Raw genomic sequence first — 17,760 nt, forward strand, 5'->3', positions numbered from 1 at the left:
ATGTACTTTTTGACCATTTGGTTTCTTAAAAAGATGACATTTTTTCAATGTTTTTTTATTTGGTTCCTATAAAAAGTAACTTTTTTAGGATTTTTTCAGATATTATAAAAAAATTGTTACTTTGTATATTTATATTTGTATTCAAAAAATATTTCAAAATTATTTTTTTTTAAAAAAAAGAGACATTTTTCAAGGAACTAAACAACCCCCTAAAATGTGAGAATCAAAATTCAAATGCTGAAGGCTCTGTGGATGGAAATATGAAACCATTTTCATATAAATCCTCTCAACAGGTTCACCTGAATTGACTACAATCAAACCTTTTGTAGTCCAAAAGTTTGCTTTAGCTCCTCAATCCAGCAAAAATCTCCTGAACTTTTCATTGCAAATGCTCGACTTTTGCTTCTCGAGTAAATAACCAGTAGGATACAATAGGATACCATACATGGACACACATAAAACCAAAAAAACAAAAAAAAAAAATTGTGTATAAAGAGATCAATCAATGGTTTTATCAGATTCAGTGAATATAAAGAGATCAATTCAATACCAGATCTACAACCAAAAGATTATCGTGCGAAAAACCAAAAAAAAAAAAAAATAGAAAGGTCGAGAGTCCAGCTCATCTCCACAGATTGAAAAAATTATGGTACACTGCAACTGCAAGTTTGTTCTACTCAAAAACTAGTAAGAAATCAGTTTAAAAAAGGAAAAAAAAAAAAACCCCTTAATTGTCAGCATCACTCGACCATCCACATACAAAATGTATCCGCTTTCACGCTTCGAGATTAAACAGAAGATAACCATCATCTGAAACAGCTTATGATGAAGTGTTTTTTCTCGCAAGCGCATTTTCCTCCTCACTCCTGCTTCTTTGGCTTATGAACCTTAACATAAGGGAAGATCCCAAAAAGATATACTACCTTGGGCTCCCATCCGAGTTGCTGAGCCCGACAAAACATGAGAAAAGTGTTCGCAAAGTATGAGTTGAAGCCCATCAAAACATGCCACCATGCATGGCCTTGCGGGTTAAAGTACCATTTAGAGAATTTCTTGCAACATATGCGATCGAATAACCAAAATAGAGTTCCAAGACTTATTGTCGCCACATAGAGCTTGGCGAGCCTCTTTGCGGCTGCGTCTCTGGTTTGTATGTAGTACTTGTACATGCGCGGAATGCAGAGAAGGCACAAGGCGATGTAGTGTAATTTGAATACTATTCGGAAATGGAATAGAGCATGGGCGACTGCAAAGGCAGCGCCGTAAAGGAAGAGGAAAGTGGGCATGGTGCTTCTATAGTGCCAATCCGGTGAGTAAAGTACGTATATGTATAATAGCATTTCCCATACCATTGGTGTCTCATCACTTTGCTGTAGTCTGTGAAGTAAAAGGAGATTAAGCAAGCGAATGAGAAGAAAAAAGAGTGCACGTGGCATATAAACCTGTGTGAATACAATATCCTAGTGTTGGGAACTAAAAGACAGTGATTAACAAAATGCCTTTCAAAGGTAAATATAGATATATCAGTCCACATCAGTGAAAGTTATTCGCTATTATACATAAACATGAAGTCACAAATTACACCAGCATGAAACAAAAACCTGTTTGCCAAGCATAAAGTATTGCCTCAACAAACAATAAACTATAATGTATACCTATAATATGCAGTAAAGGCCATTGTTTGACGTGCGACATATAGGTTTCCAAATAATTTGTGTGGTAACATTCAGTGGTTTTGATTTCTATTTTAAGTCTTTTATGGTCGGTTTTCCGTTGATAGTTTATCACGACAGTCGAATCAGCTACGTTAAATTCAAAACCAACCTGTACATTATTCATAGGGCCACATATCCAATATTGTTTGGCATAGAGCAGAAGCATGCATACAGTGTTTCTAAATCAAATTATGAAACTTGTATAACACTCCATATAGCTTCAAATTCATGAGGTACAAATGGTGAAAATTACTCTGGTATTGCATGTTGAGGAGGAAGAAAAGGTCATCAATCTTTTCCTCTTCAAAAATATAGATCAGCCTTGTCACATCTCACAAAATCAAGAGTGATACAGAGTTACAGACAAGCAATGATACTATACGAAATACTAAGAAACAGGATAAAAGGGAAGGGACAAAGAAAACTACCATGATAATGAAGGAACTTACACATGTTGTAATGTGGCGTGGAATATCATGCTCCCAGTTGCGAGTATCATATTGGATATATGAAGGACGCTAAACCGCTTCTCAAATCGTTGCCGCAGGGCATTTATAAGGCCAACTAGTGCCAGAATAATGCAAGGAATATTTGATAGGGTATTATAAAATTCTGCAATATACGAGGAACGTGCATAGTTCTCCTCACACAACTCAATCGTGGATGTAACTGGGCCCCAAAAGCTTGATACCATTGAACCATCCATTCTTGAGATTGAATAAACCTTAAATTTCAAATTACATAATGGGAAAACCTTGCATATAAAAAGACGGCGCTAAGTCGAAGAGCTAGCAAATGAAAGCACCTGTACAATAATTCTTTTGGTAAGCAACTTAATGACTACATGTCTAGAAACAATACCCTCACGAAGCATTCTGTTATGCAAAACTTTTTACCTGCTAAATTTCCGATTAGAAAAGTTATATCCTAATAACTTTAGACCAAATTCGCAAAATGATCAGTCGCAATATGTTTGAAAGGTTACTAAGAAAGTAAATTAGTACAGCGCACAGCACCAATTTCTGGTTCCCCCTGGAACATAATTTCATCTCTACAAAGTACAAACCTTCAGACAAACCTAGTCCTTATCTAATGGGAATCACAGCAAAGTAGCTTGAAATACTATTAGAAATTCTTGAATAACCAGACAAAGAAAGAGAAATCAGGGTATCAAGGAGAGATTTCACTTGAGATAATAGCGTAACAAATAAAACGGAGAAGGCGATTATGCAAAATTTTCTGCTGTTTACATTATCCAATCTACTCATATTGTGTTCGCTCATATCTATCCTACTTACCTCTTCCATCTCTAAGCTCCAACATCTTCTACGTGAAGCACCTTGAAAGACGATGAAGCCTTCCAAACATGATCCTAAATATTACACTTCCCCATCACAGCTATAGAATTGAGACATAACTCCAAGAATATAGCTGTAGAGATTACAATCAACAAAATATAGAAAAACACTCTTCCTTTCCTACTAGTTTTTCCCAGCAAACCAAGTAAATGCGAGTTACTACAGCACATAAAGCGACCATAACAAACTCAAAAGGCGCAACCCAGCAAAAGGAAAAGTTAAAGCATAGAGTAGAATCAACTAAAGCAACACTTTACTCCTCTAAAGCACAAAAAAAGCACTTTTTTTTTCTTGCGAATTTCTTACCACTAGAAGGGAATAAGATCCCTTTGTAAATCGCCACACTAAAGTGATGCCCACGTCTCCCTTCTCCAATCTACACAAGATTCCCCAAAGTAGAATATTCCACGCATTAAAAACACTAATTACTGAAGAACAACAACAGCATTCTCGAACGCGCATCATTTAGTCACCAAAAAGCAAAACAAAAAAAAAACAGCGAATTGCTAATAATTCGAAACACTTACAACAATTAGATTCATAATAAAGCTCCTATACCTAACAAAGCATCAAAGACACTAAATTGACTACAGATCTCACAGGAATCACAATCAAAAAGAGCAAAACGACACAGCAAAAGATCGAAATCTACAATTGGATCCCGGCGACGACTAGAATCCATAATAACAACTACAAAATACTCGGATTAGATCCGAGAGGAGTGATCAACTAGGGTTAAAGAAGGATTCGTGGGGTATAAAAAACGCGATTGAAGATACAGAGAGAGAGAGAGAGAGAGAGAGAGAGAGAGAGAGAGAGAGGAGATCGTACCTTCGGCGTAGCGCAAGGGGATCGCAAGGAGGGAGATCTACTTTATATGAGAAAATTAAAAATTTATGGGGGTAAAATATTTTATTTATTTATTTATATAATTATATTAATATTTATACATTTATTATAAAAGAAGGTGAAAGTGTANTAAAGAAGGATTCGTGGGGTATAAAAAACGCGATTATATATATATATATATATATATATAGAGAGAGAGAGAGAGAGAGAGAGAGAGAGAGAGAGAGAGGGGGTTATAAAAAAGTGAGCTTAGGGTTTGAATCTACTTTATATGAGAAAATTAAAAATTTATGGGGGTAAAATATTTTATTTATTTATTTATATAATTATATTAATATTTATACATTTATTATAAAAGAAGGTGAAAGTGTATGGAAACGCCCTCAAGTATATTATTTTCTGAAATTACCCCTGATATTCTATATGTTTTTTTTTATTGACAACTTTTTTAAAAAAAAATTGTTAATTTTGTAGCCTAATTAGACATTAGAAGTTCATGAATTCAGATTTATTCGCTATAAAAATATTTAAACTATTAATTTTAATAAATTGTTAGTTAATCTGATAAAGATAATTCAATTTTAAAAAATTCTGTTGGTTGAGGGGTCTTAATAACAAATATATATAATTGAGGGGTCTTCATACATATTTACCTGTAAAATTAAGTAAATAAATGGGTGGCAATGGTTCGGCTTGGATAGTAATAGATCCATTAGAAATTATTTTTTTTTAAAAAAAAGTGGATTATAAATTAATATTTTTAATTTAAAAATATAAGTTTCAACTCTATGGATAATTAATATTCTAACCAATAATCTCAATCAAATTATGTACTTCCATAACTACACTTTTTCCACTTAAATGTGAAAAATATTTCAAATGAAAAAGAAAAATGAATGCATAGATTGATTTCCGTGCACAACATTTATGATGTGATCGTCCCGTACTTAAGATTTTTCTAAATGCCGGTCTCCGAGTCTTTAAAATTATTTTACTATTGAAAAAAATTAAAAAAAATATTTATATAGTTTGACCTCAATTTAGATAAGACAAAAAAAAAACATAAAAATAATTTTTATATTATATCCACTATTTTTAGCGTAAATAAATATAAACTTAATAATTTATGCTCAAAATTTTAAATTTTAAATAAAATAAATAAATAAAGCGTCTCAAAAATATAATTTTTTTATTAAAATAAAGTGAGAGAAAAAAAGGTACATGAACAATGTCAGAATAGTATAAAAAATATTTTGGTCCACAAATAGTCCTTTATGAATTATTAAATGTTAATATGAGGACAAACACGTATTTATATGAATCAATTAAATAAATAAATTCAAATTGAATTTTCTCTTTTTTTTTATAATTTGAATTTATATTCAATTAAATATTTGCAATTGCATACATTAGAAGACAAAAGGTGTTGCGGATCGGATTGCTTCAATATCGAGTTTCTACTCGCCCTTTTAAACCCGACCCGTTAAGAAAAGGGTAACGAGTCACGCTCGAGCGCCTCGGAATAGATCGGAGTGAGTCGACGCGGCCATGGGCGTCGTAGCAGCTCCCGCCCCCGCGCTCGCCCCTCCTCCTCCTCCGACGCCGCTCCCCGCGCCGCGTCCCAAACCCCTAACCCTAGGAACGACCGCCGCGAGGAGATCCCTCCTCTCGTCGTCCTCGGCCCTCCTCCTCTCCTCCGTCCTCCTCGGCCCGTCCTCCGCGGCGGCGGCGGCGGCGGCGCCATCTCCTCCTCCTCCTCCTCCGCCCCTAGGGGGCTTCGTTGAGATCCCGGGATCCGGCGGAGTGAAGGCCCTCGAGCTACGCGCTGGTTCGGGGCAAACCCCTGTCGATGGGGATCAGGTAGTGAGAAGCTAACTTGTTCGATCTAATCCGGCTCCTTTGCTTCTATTGTTCATCTCATTTTCTTTTGAGAAAAAGTCGAAATTTTTTACACAAATTGTAGTAATAACGCGTGCTAAATCGGGATTAATGGGAGCGCACACTACACGATGATCTCTTTGTTGCAGTTCACTGCTCGAAATTTGGTTTGGTTTGAAGTTTTAGGTTTTTTGTGCTTAAATTTGTTGATGAATTACTATATGGTAGGCATTTTGAGGCTAAGAAATGTTGAGACAGTAGGATTATTCAGAAATTTGCGGTCAATTCATTGCTACTCCTTTCCAATTCAGAAAATGAGATGTATAAACTGTACCCTTTGTATATGTTGTCATTATGTTCTTTATGGAGATTAAAGCGTTTTTTTCAAAAGAAAAATGTGTTTTTTTTCCCTCTCTCATTGAAGGTTGCAATACATTATTATGGGAGGCTGGCTGCGAAACAAGGATGGCGCTTTGACTCGACTTACGAGCACAAGGACGCGATGGGCGAACCCGTTCCCTTTGTGTTTGTTGTTGGATCGGGAAAAGTAAGATTAAAAGCCCCTACAATTTTTCTTTCGGAAGTAAAAGGGTGCATCTAGTGTGTATGTATTAGCATGTCGAGAATCTTTAGCACTACTATATCTAAAATGTGTTTACTTGCAGGTTATATCAGGAATTGAGGAAGCAGTGAAGTCCATGAGAGTAGGAGGTGTCCGTCGCGTGATTATTCCACCATCGCAAGGGTATCAGAACACATCGCAGGAGCCGATACCACCAAATGTATGCACACACTACTCAGAAGGCCCTAATATAACCACGATGTGAAGTTTATTTAACGGAGAAATGTGTGCATAATTTTCTCGTTAAATGCTTATAATACTCTTAGCTCCTAGAGTAACTTTTCTGCTCTAAGAAGCATATCCATGCATCGGAAAATGAACAGCAAAGAGCTCTTCCTATGGCAGGAACTTTGAAGTGAGGCTCTAAACCTCAAAATGAATAGCTTCAATTTGAAACTTCTATTTAGTTGCAACGGAAGATTCTTAGAGGACTTCAGGAAAAGGGCATCAGTGCTTCTTCGAAATTCTCTATGTAAACAGCATTTCTTCAAAAGTTCCAGCTGGTGCCAATGAAGCCTTTGGTCCACAAGTTGCTTATTTTTTAAAAATAGGAGACATTGCAACCATCAAATGTATGATCATGGGTGAGTTAACATGTCAAATTATTCAGGTTTTTTTTTTTGCACTTTTATGTGCAGTTCTTTGATCGGCAGAGGCTGTTTACCACTATATTCAACCCGACTCGCCTAGCGAATGGAGAAGGTTCTACTCTTGGTACTCTCATCTTTGACATCGAACTTTTGAGTGTGAGAAGGCCATGATAATTGCTGAATGCTGATGAAAGCTTGATGAAGAAGCGGCTTCATGTGCATTTCCCGTCCTTTCATTTTGATGAAATGTACATGAGATTTTACATGATTAGCCACTGAAAAGTGAACAGTGCAACTGTTGTGAAAAGTTAAAAAGCTGAACTGTTAGTTTTATTCTTTTCTATTTGTAAGGATGTAAACAGCAAACTGTAAATAGGATACCATTGAGTTTTACCCAATCATATAATTGTGTTCAGATGAGAATCAGATCTTTTAACTGTGGTGGATTAGCCATCTGTGCATGAGAGGACTGAAGTCACTGGACCTGAATATCTATTTGCTGCAAAATGTCATAAACCTCTTCTCCAACTAAGAAGAGGATAGACTGTTGCATACACCTTGTGCATAATGTCTGTCGCGGACTGCCTTATCTGACGTTGTCTATCATATCTCATATTTCAATTCTCATTGCGCAATGGAATAAATTTCACTGGATAGGGTATAGGCCACGATTCAACAACAAAGGGCTAGTCTGGCCTAGCCAGAGCTTCTGCAAAAACATTGTTTCACTATAAAAATATAGATTCTACTATCTGATTTAAGGGCCATCTCCTTATGCTTTTCTCTTAAATTTAAGTTGGAGCATCAGAACTTTAGAAATTGAATGCAATAACATCATCAAAATTCTTCAAAGAATCTGATCACAAAATATAGAGAAAACAACTGTCCTTCACTGGATTATACAGAACAAAAGTACTGTTAGAGAAAGCCATGTAAAAGGAACCAGCAAACTCGCAGTCCCTACTTCGGCAGACACCAACAGATAGGTGAACAATATGTATACTCTCCATAGCAAATGGTATGATGAAGTTCTGAGGCAAAAGTCACTTCAATGGTGTTCCAATTCCTCAGACACATACTTCTTGATCAACAGCGAGATTTAGAGCTTTGACATTATCTGCAACAGGCGAATAGAAGCTCTTTTGCGGTCCATGTCACTTCAGCGAGGTCTCGCAATGAGGCGATAGTCTCTTTATCCATCGGAAAAAGCTTAGGGAGGCACTCTGCTTTGGAAAAGCAATTGAGGTTAGTAACAGAGTGATTAAGGTGAATACCATAACTAGAATACACTATTCTTTTACCTGGGTGTCTCGCAAAGTTAAGCAGTGATAGTGAAGCAAGCACCCTCTCTTCAAGTGCTCTATCGTAGCTCAAGCACTCGAACAGTTGCGGGGCGAGAATGGAGCACACTAAGGGTTGGAAATTGTTACTACAACCATTCAATAAGGAGAGTGAGTTGCTCACCCACGCGACTGTAACAAGGCATGATCGCGCCAAATTTGGAATCCCCTCAGCTATGCAATTTGATAGAGCAACCAACAGCCGCTTATTGCCGCTAGTTAGCAAGATGGTTGCTAATTTCTTCAGCCACTCATCTGTTACCTTTTCTTCTTCCTGGCGATCGGCATCGACAATGTCACCCACAAAGATCTTACACAAAGTAATATATCAAACTAAACTTGCAATCAAGAGATTCAACAAATGTTCCACACATTTAATTCACAGAGCAAATTACTGGAGCAAAAACAAACAGGAAATGCCCCAGGGCCAGGGGTGAGAATTGAGAATAGAATTTGAGGATTAATAATGTTCTATATACAGTATCAGAGAAGGGCCCATAATTGTCATTAATTAGAATTAGGAAAGAGACAATGGATTTAAATGAAACATGAACAAGCTATACACTTGACAAAAATTCTCGTGCCACCTTAATTCTACATTCTTTTCAGTCGGGATGCATTCATGAATGGCTAGTACCAACAAAATATGTATAGTAGTTCTACGATTAGATGAACAAATATAAAAAAAAGTACTCAAGAGCCTTGCAGTGATGCCAATATATTGTAATCAATTTCACTTAAGCAAGCAGTGTTGTTTGCTAGCTAATTATAATTGAGGAATTATGACATCTAATTTGTAAAACATCTTTAGAAAATATAAGCATACCATTCTTGCATTTTTATCTCCAAGCATCTCTTCTTTACTGAAGGAACCGTCGGAGCTATCATCTAAACCTGCTCTCCTAAGTAGCCATGCCTCTGTCATCGCCTTGCCCGAGCAAGAAAAGCGCATTGCCAAGAGTGAAAGAGCTCTTGCACATTGTTCTTGTATTTTCTTGTTGAGTAAATTTTGTTCCAGTGCCACAATTATAGCATCAATTCCTTCTTCTCGATAAACACTGTACTGCAAATGATCTCCCTACAAAAATAACTGCCTTATAGTGATTACATGTAGATCTAAAGCTGGTAGTTAAAGAAATTTACATGTAATACAAATAAAAGAAGGGGTTTTACATATTCCTCACAGAAAATCATCAATTTGCCCTCCAAAATCTTTATATATGCACTTTAAAAGTGCAGTTTCATACTCCATCGAGTTCATGCGGGGAGCTGGTTTCGTATTAGAAAAGGATTTCTGAAGAGAGGCATTTGCCTAACTACGAGGGGATAGGAATTTGAAGCACATATATAAAAGTCCAGATTTTGCAGTGATATGAATGTACATAATTTATTTTGCCTGCTTATATAAATATGTAAATATCTCGATGAAGAAATGGTCTTCGAAATAGCACCAGAAGATCAAGCTGTAACAGAATTGCTGCAGCCACTGGGCATTGTGCGATTGGAGCTTGCTGGAGATAGACCAACAGGACATGCATTGTGTTCAGGCAACCATTATTCTTCAGCTCCTTTAAGAACTTGATGATCTGAGTTGGCCTGTTTGGCGAAAAAATACAGAGAATAATTCAACAATAGCTAAAGAACATCTAAAGATGGTGCTGGTAAAAATTGTTCATATCATTGACAAAACTCCTCTGAGAAACCAAAGTATTATTGTGGTAACCCTTCTATCCGAGAAAAGATTAATTCCCATTCAATTGAACATCATGCCAAATGAATATAACTCCAATTTTACGGACAATAGTGAGATAAATGATGGCAAACTTATAGTAATTTTTGTTGGATAAGTACTTCCTAACAGTCAAGACGTGCTGCACGCTGATAAAACAACTTCCTTGACCTCTTGGTTAGTAAAATTCTGCTGTCGATATTGTAATTGTGTAATGTGTTTAAAAACAGAAAGATAGCAATCATAGAAACATTCATGATTAGCTTCATTTTACCTGTTAAGACAGACTAGCTCACTCAGCAAGGTAAGGGCGCTGCCACTGGACTTTAGTTGGTTACCCATAAGAAGCTGAACAATGGATTCCTTCTTTATATTATCAGCCAAGTAATGCCGACACCTCCCTTCTGCTCGAATGCATGCAGCTAAGAGAGACCCACAGCTTCTTCTCTCACGAGCGTTGCCCATTTCAAATCTTTTCATCAGTAGATCCAACCCACCAAGAGCAACCGTTTGTTTCGCATTCTCGACATTTCTATCCACGTTAAAACCCATAAGAAGCTGATCTAAGAAGTAGAAAGCTGCTGCTTTCGGACTGCATTTTACATTAAATAAAGTCTGTATCTGATCCCCGCAGTCCAGGACACGCAACACCAGCGGTATCCAGTCCAAGGATAGCATCTGTTTAGCCTTTGGCTTAATCAGATAGAGCACTGCTGCTGCTTTTAAGAACAACTTCTTGCTTCTGAATAATCGCAAGAAAACCTCAAGTTGTGGGTCTGCATTCAGTACTACTTGTCTATTTGCCTCATTCTTTGAGACTAGCTCGGCCAGTGTAGAAATTGCCAATTCTAATACCTGCTCATCTTTAGAAGTGAAAGCCACCTCTAAAAGCCCTTCAATTAAGCTAGACGAGAATAGTGCTATCTCTATGGTAGAGTCTCCGCACGAGTCCAACCATGCTTTGGCAATAACACGCACAGCTGATTCACATTTTTTAAGATCATCTGATTTTGAAATCAAAGCAATTGCTCTTTCTAGAGTTGTTATTTGCTCATTGTTTTCTGGTTCTCTGGCAACTTGAGTTGATTCCTGCTTTGAATTCGGTTGGCTATGGATTGTACCTACATTTAAGTCACTGCGGCACGATAATAGTCGGAATGAGTAGGACTTGCGGGGAGTTGGTGCCGCTTCGGGAGCTGGGTTCTCTTCTGAATGTTTGAATTCCCCTTCTTGAAGCCTCGTATCACTCTGTCTACTCAGAAAACAAACATGATTTGAGAAATTTCGAAGCAGCCGGTGATTAAGAAAAGCCGAAAATGTACTTTCAATAATCAAAATACTTGAACTTAGTTGTCTACAAACATAAATAAGAAATTGAATTACAAAGCTGAAGCAGTAGTGTTAAGAAACTACTTCAATTACATGCATAAAAGGAGGATGAAATCAAATAAAAATAATAATGCAACTAGTCTGTATGCAGGAATGCTGACGAAAGTGGGGACATTGGGCCAGTTTTTGAACAAATGTAACAGTATATAATGGTTCAATTGAGCCCACAAAATTATTACTATTTAAGATTCTGTGGGGTCAAACTGTTCTGTCCGCGACACTTCTATTTTATGCTCGCGAATCAATAAAGGGCATTAATTTGTCGGTTTACAGTCTCTTTTTTCTTTTTTTCAATCATGTATACAATCAAGTGATTCTGCTACAAATCTCATTTATCATACTTTGTATTACTAAATTTCAAAAAAATCCAATAAAAAAGAGTAACAGTAAGTGCTTAATTTAATAATGGCTCACATGAACAAGGTTCCCAAGGCTGAATCTGCTTTCTTTAGAACCCGAATATCTCTCACCCGCTACATTAATGTCATCAATCACCTCTTCGTCCCTGATATCTTCTTCGTGCTCCAGGCCAAAAACCACTCTATACCTGCATTTATTCCATTCAAATCCCAGCAATAAGATCAAAATCACAGCAAAATCATAGAAAAATCTAATTGAGGCATATGATCAAACAAGTCGAAGGCAAATTTCACTCACAAGTTTCTGCTAATGGAGCCCCTCGACAACGAAGCTGATCTCTTCCCCAAGGGCTCTGCATAAACAGGCCTCAAGGGGAGCGGCACCGAAGGGAGAGGAGGAGCCCTAAAGGCTCCAACTTTAAGCCATTCCTTGTAGTACAAAGCGAACTGAGCGGTGCCCACGTCCATCTGATCATTATAAGAGCTCTTCAAACCCTTGATCCGCTGATCTCCATCCTCTGAACCCCATCCCCGGATGATCTCCACTTCCTTAGTGTACCAAATTTTGAGATGAAGCAAGTGGGGGAGGAAGAAGTGGTCCCATAGATCGGGGAGCAGGGAGTTGCGCGCGAGGTAAGGCGCTTCAACGAACACCTTGAGGAGGTGGCGCGCCGAAACCCCATCGTTGCGCTCGATCTTGTAGATAATAGAGAGGTAGAGGTGGGCGCACGCGGCGAGGTGCGCGTTGGGGACGCCGCAGGTGCGCGCCCCGCGCTTCCCAGGCGCGGCGGCGAGCGAAGCGACGACGCCGAGCAGGCGCACCGAGTTGCGCAAAGATCGGATCTTCGCGTCCCCCGGAGCAACCGCGGCGGGGGCGGCGGCGGCGCGCGGCGGCCCGTCCCACTCATCGGCGAGGCGCTCGACGCTGTCGACGGCGAGCTCGAGGTTGGCGAGCGCGGGGGAGGGGTCGGCGGAGGCGGGGCGGGTGGCGGCGGCGCACTTGGCGCGGAGGCCGCGGCGGAAAGACGGGTCTTTTAGGAACCGCCCGGCGTAGCCGGAGAGGATGGCGGTGACGGCGCGCGCGGCCTCCGCGTCGATAGGGCGGTCGTCGTCGTCGCCGGAGACGGGGAGCGACGCGGCGGCGGTGGCGCGCGGAGGCGCGGGGCGGTGGTTGAGGTCGGAGTGGGGAGGACGGGGTTTGGGTGTTGCGGAGTTGGGTCTACTACGGGGTTTTGGGGGGTGGGAGAGCTCTTGGGCTAGGAGGTCGCGGAGAGAGGAAGAGGACGACGCCATTGGAGAGGGGTTTGGAGGTGGGCGAGAGAGGAGAGAGATGGTAATAATTATGCATTTGGGAGGAGAGAGAGAGAAAAAGAGAGAGAGTGTGGGGACAAAACAAAAGAAACGGGGTGATGAGGGAGACGAGAGAGAGAGAGAGAGGAGAGAATAAGGATACGAGTAAAGCCGCAGTTTTTTTTCTTTATTATTATTCTTTTTGATTTAAAAGGAAGCGACCGTTAGCGTTCGCAAATTTGGCGGGAAGCTCCCGGGCACATGGGAAGTTACGGGCGTTTGGCTTTCCCGTTAATAATATCTCAAAGGGCTTCTTTTTTTTCTTTTTTTTTTTTACTTTTTTTTTTTTGCATTTTCTCTCAGATTTATTTTTCACAAATAATCTCACAAAATTTATATTTACAAGATTTAGCCTATCCCCGCCACGCGAGCGTCATATGAGCGTGAATAGTGATATAGATTAAGTTGAACACGATGAATCATTTATCATATTTGGACACACTGAATGATGCACCGTGTTCCATTATTTTATTATCATGATATTAAATAATATTTAGAATTAGAGTTTAAGAAACACCCGGTGAACCATTCGCTGTTTTTGGACACGGTGAATGATTTACTTTTTTCAACTTAACCTAGACTGCAACACACACATGACGTTTGTATAACAGAAATAAGGTAAATCTTACTTAAAAATATAAATTTTATGAAACTATTTGTAAAATTTTTTTAAGAGGACAACATGCAAAAAAAAGTCCTATCTCAAAAGATAGTTTTATTTCTTTACTTGGAAAAATATTTTTTATAACAAATAATGTTTTTATTTTTAAATTTTTTATTTGAAAATAAAAAAATATTAAAAAAACGTGTTTTCTATAAAAATCTCTTTCTAGAAAACAAGTTCCGTGCTAAAACTCAAGTTTAATTTATTATAAACTATCTATTTTTCAAACCGTGTTCAATTATTTTTGAATCGACGACCTTCCATTCTATTCTAATACTCTGTGAAAAAAAAAATATTTGTTTTAAAAAAAAAGAAAAAAATTTAAACAATTATAAAATATTGTTTTAAGTGATTTTGCATGTGGGAGTGAGTGGGGAGCCCATATGGTGACAACCAACAAGTAGACACACCATTGCCCATGTTGTTCAAATTAGAATCTAATGCTCTACTCAGTTGAGCTCCATTTGAGTGTTGATACATAAGCCAAGAGGAGTGGGACATCTTGGGTTCATGCCCCATTTTGAACTTCACTTTTTTCCTTTATTTTTCATTTACATCATCTTAATTCGTAACGTTTTTTAGTTAACTTCATTAGCTGTTTACCTAAGTAGTTGGCTAAAAACTTAATGATTATATTTAAGATCCCAAATTTAAAGTCCAATTACTTTATATTTCTAGCTGAATTTATTTTTTTGAACTTTTTAAGCTGCTAACTATTCTAATATCTATGGCAAAAGAATCATTGCAGAGTTAATATATTTGAGTAAAGGAAAAACTTCAAATACTACGATTGTAGTTTCGCACTTTTTTTTATTTCAATAACCTATGGTTTAAAGTGTATCAATTTAGTACTCCGTGATTTTTTTTTCTTTTTATTATCCCTACTATTTTTTTTTTCATTAAATCAGTAACAAAGTTAAAGCTAAAAGATACTAAAGTGAGTATTCAATAAATCTAGATGGGTATCTTAAGTTTTTGTATATAATAATTTAACGAAATATTAACGGAGGAGCTGACGAAAAAAGAAAAATAAAACTATAGGATACTAAAGAAAAATAAAACTACAGGTGGGTATCTTCAGTTTTTTTCTTTCTTTTTATTTTTATAGAAGTGGTATTTAAAGTTTACCTTTGATTAAAACCACCTAATTCAAAATGGCCAATAGATGAATGCCTCACCTCTCTAGCCTAATTCACTTATTTAATGAATGAAACAGATAACGTGCTACCGATTCTCAAAAAAAAAAAAAAAAAAAAAAAAAAATCACATGATACTAAATTGATACAGTTTAAACCATATGATACTAAAGTGAAAAAATACAAAACTATAGAAGTGATATTTAAAGTTTAACTTTGATTAAAACTACATAATTCAAAATGGCCAATAGATGAAGGGGTTCCGGATTTCCATACAATTTGACCTATGCTACTACATGCTATATACACGCAAATGGTATGTGTTTTCTCTTTTTGGTGTGATTACCTGAGTTGGTATCTCTTAATCAATTGTCTTTTATATTAACTTTAACTATATGGCATTCATTCTTATATAAGAATATATAGATGCATGGGCTCTGTTGAGGGTGTCGGAAAGGGTTTGTTTTCTAGTTGAAGTGATAGTCGGACCCGTGACTCCTCTTTATTTGGTTTCAACTCTTCGCTTGATGTTCAATAATTGATCCAAATAACCTGAGAATAAATAGTCAAAAAAGTGGGGCTTGTTGTAAACACTAAACACTAAAAATCCAAAGATGTATAGGTACCCAAACCTCTATTTGAGATGGTTAGTCACTTCTAGTTTGCTCACCCAAAGGAAAACTGAGAAACAGATTGTTCCTACAGTAGAAGCTGCAGCTTCCTATTTGAGTAGAACCTCATTTAAACACTCTGCTATAGCTATAACTTTGAATATTTTATTTACTAAAATAGAAAAGCTGCTCGAAAAGACCTGAATAGAAATTGAATCCCCTGAATATAAACTTTGGCGATTGCCGAGAAGTCGGCTCGCAGTATAAGTCGTGTCAAGAAAAGTATAGTGTGAAAATTTTATTGCTTTATTTGAGGCATTTATATATCTTGTGCATTGCGGTAGAGATGGAAATTTAAAATACGGCCAGAGGATTGAAAAGGTGTTATGCACAGGATGTACAGATGAACGAAGATAGGCAATGATTTTGTAATGAGAACGAAGGATGTTTTTCAAAAACTTGTTTACGCAATGTTATGGGATGAGAGTAGTTAATCCTGCTATCCTACCACTATTTTGCGAAACACTCTTCAGCATTTTGAGGAAATCAAACAATTTTAGAGAATTGTCATTAGCAGCTCCAACGACTAGGATAGTAATTTCAGAGACCGAGTGTAGTCCTGACAAACAGGTGAGTTGGATAACCCACGGACAGGTTATTGTACCCACAGGTTACTTGGGCATGGATAAAATTTATCCGCAAATTTTTGTATAGCCATATCCGTCCGCGGGTGGGCAGGTGGATATGCGGGTTACCCACAAATTTAGTTTCTTTTTTGCTCTTATATTTTTTAAATGCACAATATATATATATATATATATATATATATATATATATATATATATATATTTTAAAAGTATAACATAACTCATTATTTAAAATATCATAATATATAATAAAAATATTTAAATTCTTAAATCAAAAAAATTTCATAATATAAAAGATACGCGATAAGAAATTAGGGTTAGGATTTTTAGGATGAATAAATAAAAATATATTTATATATTTTAATTAAGAAAAATATATTGTGTAATTAAAAAATATATATGCGGGTATTCGTGGGTACTTGCGAGTTACCCAAAATGCCCACAACTTAATAGGTATCCACCTATTTTACTCGTAATTTTTGGATTGAAAAATCTGGTATCCATACCTATAAATTTACAGATAACTCGCGAGCATATGTAGGTATGGATTGATATTGCCAGGTCTAACCAGATGGAACTGCTTTATTATAATCAAATACAACTTTAAGACTTTCTCTTGAATTTGAAGAGGGCCTTATGGGCCGACGCAAGGTCCAAAACTCAGATCATAGCCCAAACAAAGTTTATGCATCGCAAGCCCAATCGATCGTCGACCTTGGCAATTCGGGTTTGGTCCCAGCCCAGTTCCTGCTGCAAATGGCTCTGCAACTTATTTCTCTCCTACAAGCTGGTTGGATTGCTAGTTCAAGAATTGGCTCCCAGCATTGTCGATTGGATTGAATAAGATAAGATGAAAGAGTAGTTCTTAAAACGAAAAAAAGAAAAAGAAGCTTTAGCATTCCAGATACGAATAGTAGAGCAGGTTGAATGCATTAAAATTTTTCCAAATTAAATTCTTTTAATCCTGTGTTTTTTTGAGAGAAAGGTAGCACGCTATCCGATTCATTCAGTAAGAACGTGAATTAAGCTATATGGGTGAGGCGGGGGGTGCTCAGCTACAGTTGAGTCAGTCTAGTGAAAGTTTCATCCACAGGTTCGTCAACTGATTGATCTTTTAATCCTGTGTTAACGAGATTGTTTGATCTGATCAGATTTTTTTTTCCACGTCTCCTGAGATTTCTGATGCTTCTAGTCAGTTCAAAAGAAAGAAATGATACCTTTCGTTGGTGGACGAGAATCCCTTTTTTTTTTTTATCATCAATCAACTGTTCTACGAAATCTATTGCGTTGCATCGAATAATTTTTTGAAATAAAAAAAAATATTTGGACCGGAACTGTTTAGACCGAGTGATCCGGTCCAATTCCCCGATCGTTGTGAGCTCATCACAATCGTCACTCCTCGGAGTCAAAGAAACCCACAATGTTGTCTTTTCTTTTTTCCCAAGTTCAAATCTTAAGCCGAATTATACAAAAAAAAATAAAAAATAAAATTAAACCTCTTAATCCGAATATAATATTTTAAA

The 17,760-nt window shown here is 37.2% G+C and overlaps 3 protein-coding genes across 8 annotated transcripts; 1 reads left to right on the plus strand and 2 right to left on the minus strand.

Moving 5' to 3' along the window:
• Positions 491-3,940, minus strand: LOC109724878 (alkaline ceramidase 3-like). Of its 5 annotated transcripts, XM_020253838.1 has the most exons (4): positions 3,905-3,932; positions 3,380-3,449; positions 2,165-2,520; positions 491-1,377 (listed from the first exon to the last, which is right to left on the minus strand). In XM_020253838.1, exons 3-4 carry the CDS (start codon positions 2,419-2,421, stop codon positions 861-863), a joined length of 774 nt encoding a protein of 257 aa, XP_020109427.1. In that variant the 5' UTR covers positions 2,422-2,520; positions 3,380-3,449; positions 3,905-3,932; the 3' UTR covers positions 491-860. The 5 variants fall into 5 exon arrangements, with proteins under 5 accessions (XP_020109427.1, XP_020109428.1, XP_020109425.1 ...); XM_020253839.1 differs by lacking the exon at positions 3,380-3,449 and having other exon boundaries at positions 3,905-3,940; XM_020253836.1 differs by having other exon boundaries at positions 2,165-3,449; positions 3,905-3,923.
• Positions 5,418-7,435, plus strand: LOC109724879 (peptidyl-prolyl cis-trans isomerase FKBP17-1, chloroplastic). 2 transcript variants are annotated; one of them, XM_020253841.1, is made up of 4 exons: positions 5,418-5,782; positions 6,225-6,347; positions 6,466-6,582; positions 6,768-7,047. In XM_020253841.1, exons 1-4 carry the CDS (start codon positions 5,471-5,473, stop codon positions 6,774-6,776), a joined length of 561 nt encoding a protein of 186 aa, XP_020109430.1. In that variant the 5' UTR covers positions 5,418-5,470; the 3' UTR covers positions 6,777-7,047. The 2 variants fall into 2 exon arrangements, with proteins under 2 accessions (XP_020109430.1, XP_020109429.1); XM_020253840.1 differs by lacking the exon at positions 6,768-7,047 and adding an exon at positions 7,061-7,435 and having other exon boundaries at positions 5,423-5,782.
• LOC109724876 (putative E3 ubiquitin-protein ligase LIN-1) lies at positions 7,824-13,221 on the minus strand. Its single transcript, XM_020253833.1, has 7 exons — positions 12,128-13,221; positions 11,885-12,017; positions 10,356-11,329; positions 9,804-9,948; positions 9,179-9,430; positions 8,314-8,626; positions 7,824-8,235 (listed from the first exon to the last, which is right to left on the minus strand). The coding sequence occupies exons 1-7, from the start codon at positions 13,120-13,122 to the stop codon at positions 8,126-8,128; spliced, it is 2,922 nt and encodes a 973-aa protein (XP_020109422.1). The 5' UTR covers positions 13,123-13,221; the 3' UTR covers positions 7,824-8,125.

This window comes from Ananas comosus, linkage group 19 (assembly GCF_001540865.1).
Source record: "Ananas comosus cultivar F153 linkage group 19, ASM154086v1, whole genome shotgun sequence".
In the NCBI taxonomy this organism is placed as follows: domain Eukaryota; kingdom Viridiplantae; phylum Streptophyta; class Magnoliopsida; order Poales; family Bromeliaceae; genus Ananas; species Ananas comosus.

Coding starts and splice junctions, on each gene's coding strand:
- LOC109724878 (XM_020253839.1), bottom strand. CDS start 2,421: ATGGATGGTTCAATGGTATCAAGCTTTTGGGGCCCAGTTACATCCACG. Junction 1,378..2,164: donor CACGCCACATTACAACATGT/GTAAGTTCCTTC, acceptor TTTACTTCACAG/ACTACAGCAAAGTGATGAGA.
- LOC109724876 (XM_020253833.1), bottom strand. CDS start 13,122: ATGGCGTCGTCCTCTTCCTCTCTCCGCGACCTCCTAGCCCAAGAGCTC. Junction 11,330..11,884: donor GCCTTGGGAACCTTGTTCAT/GTGAGCCATTAT, acceptor CTGAGTAGACAG/AGTGATACGAGGCTTCAAGA. Junction 9,949..10,355: donor GAGCTAGTCTGTCTTAACAG/GTAAAATGAAGC, acceptor TTCGCCAAACAG/GCCAACTCAGATCATCAAGT.
- LOC109724879 (XM_020253840.1), top strand. CDS start 5,471: ATGGGCGTCGTAGCAGCTCCCGCCCCCGCGCTCGCCCCTCCTCCTCCT. Junction 5,783..6,224: donor CCCCTGTCGATGGGGATCAG/GTAGTGAGAAGC, acceptor CTCTCATTGAAG/GTTGCAATACATTATTATGG. Junction 6,583..7,060: donor AGGAGCCGATACCACCAAAT/GTATGCACACAC, acceptor TTTTATGTGCAG/TTCTTTGATCGGCAGAGGCT.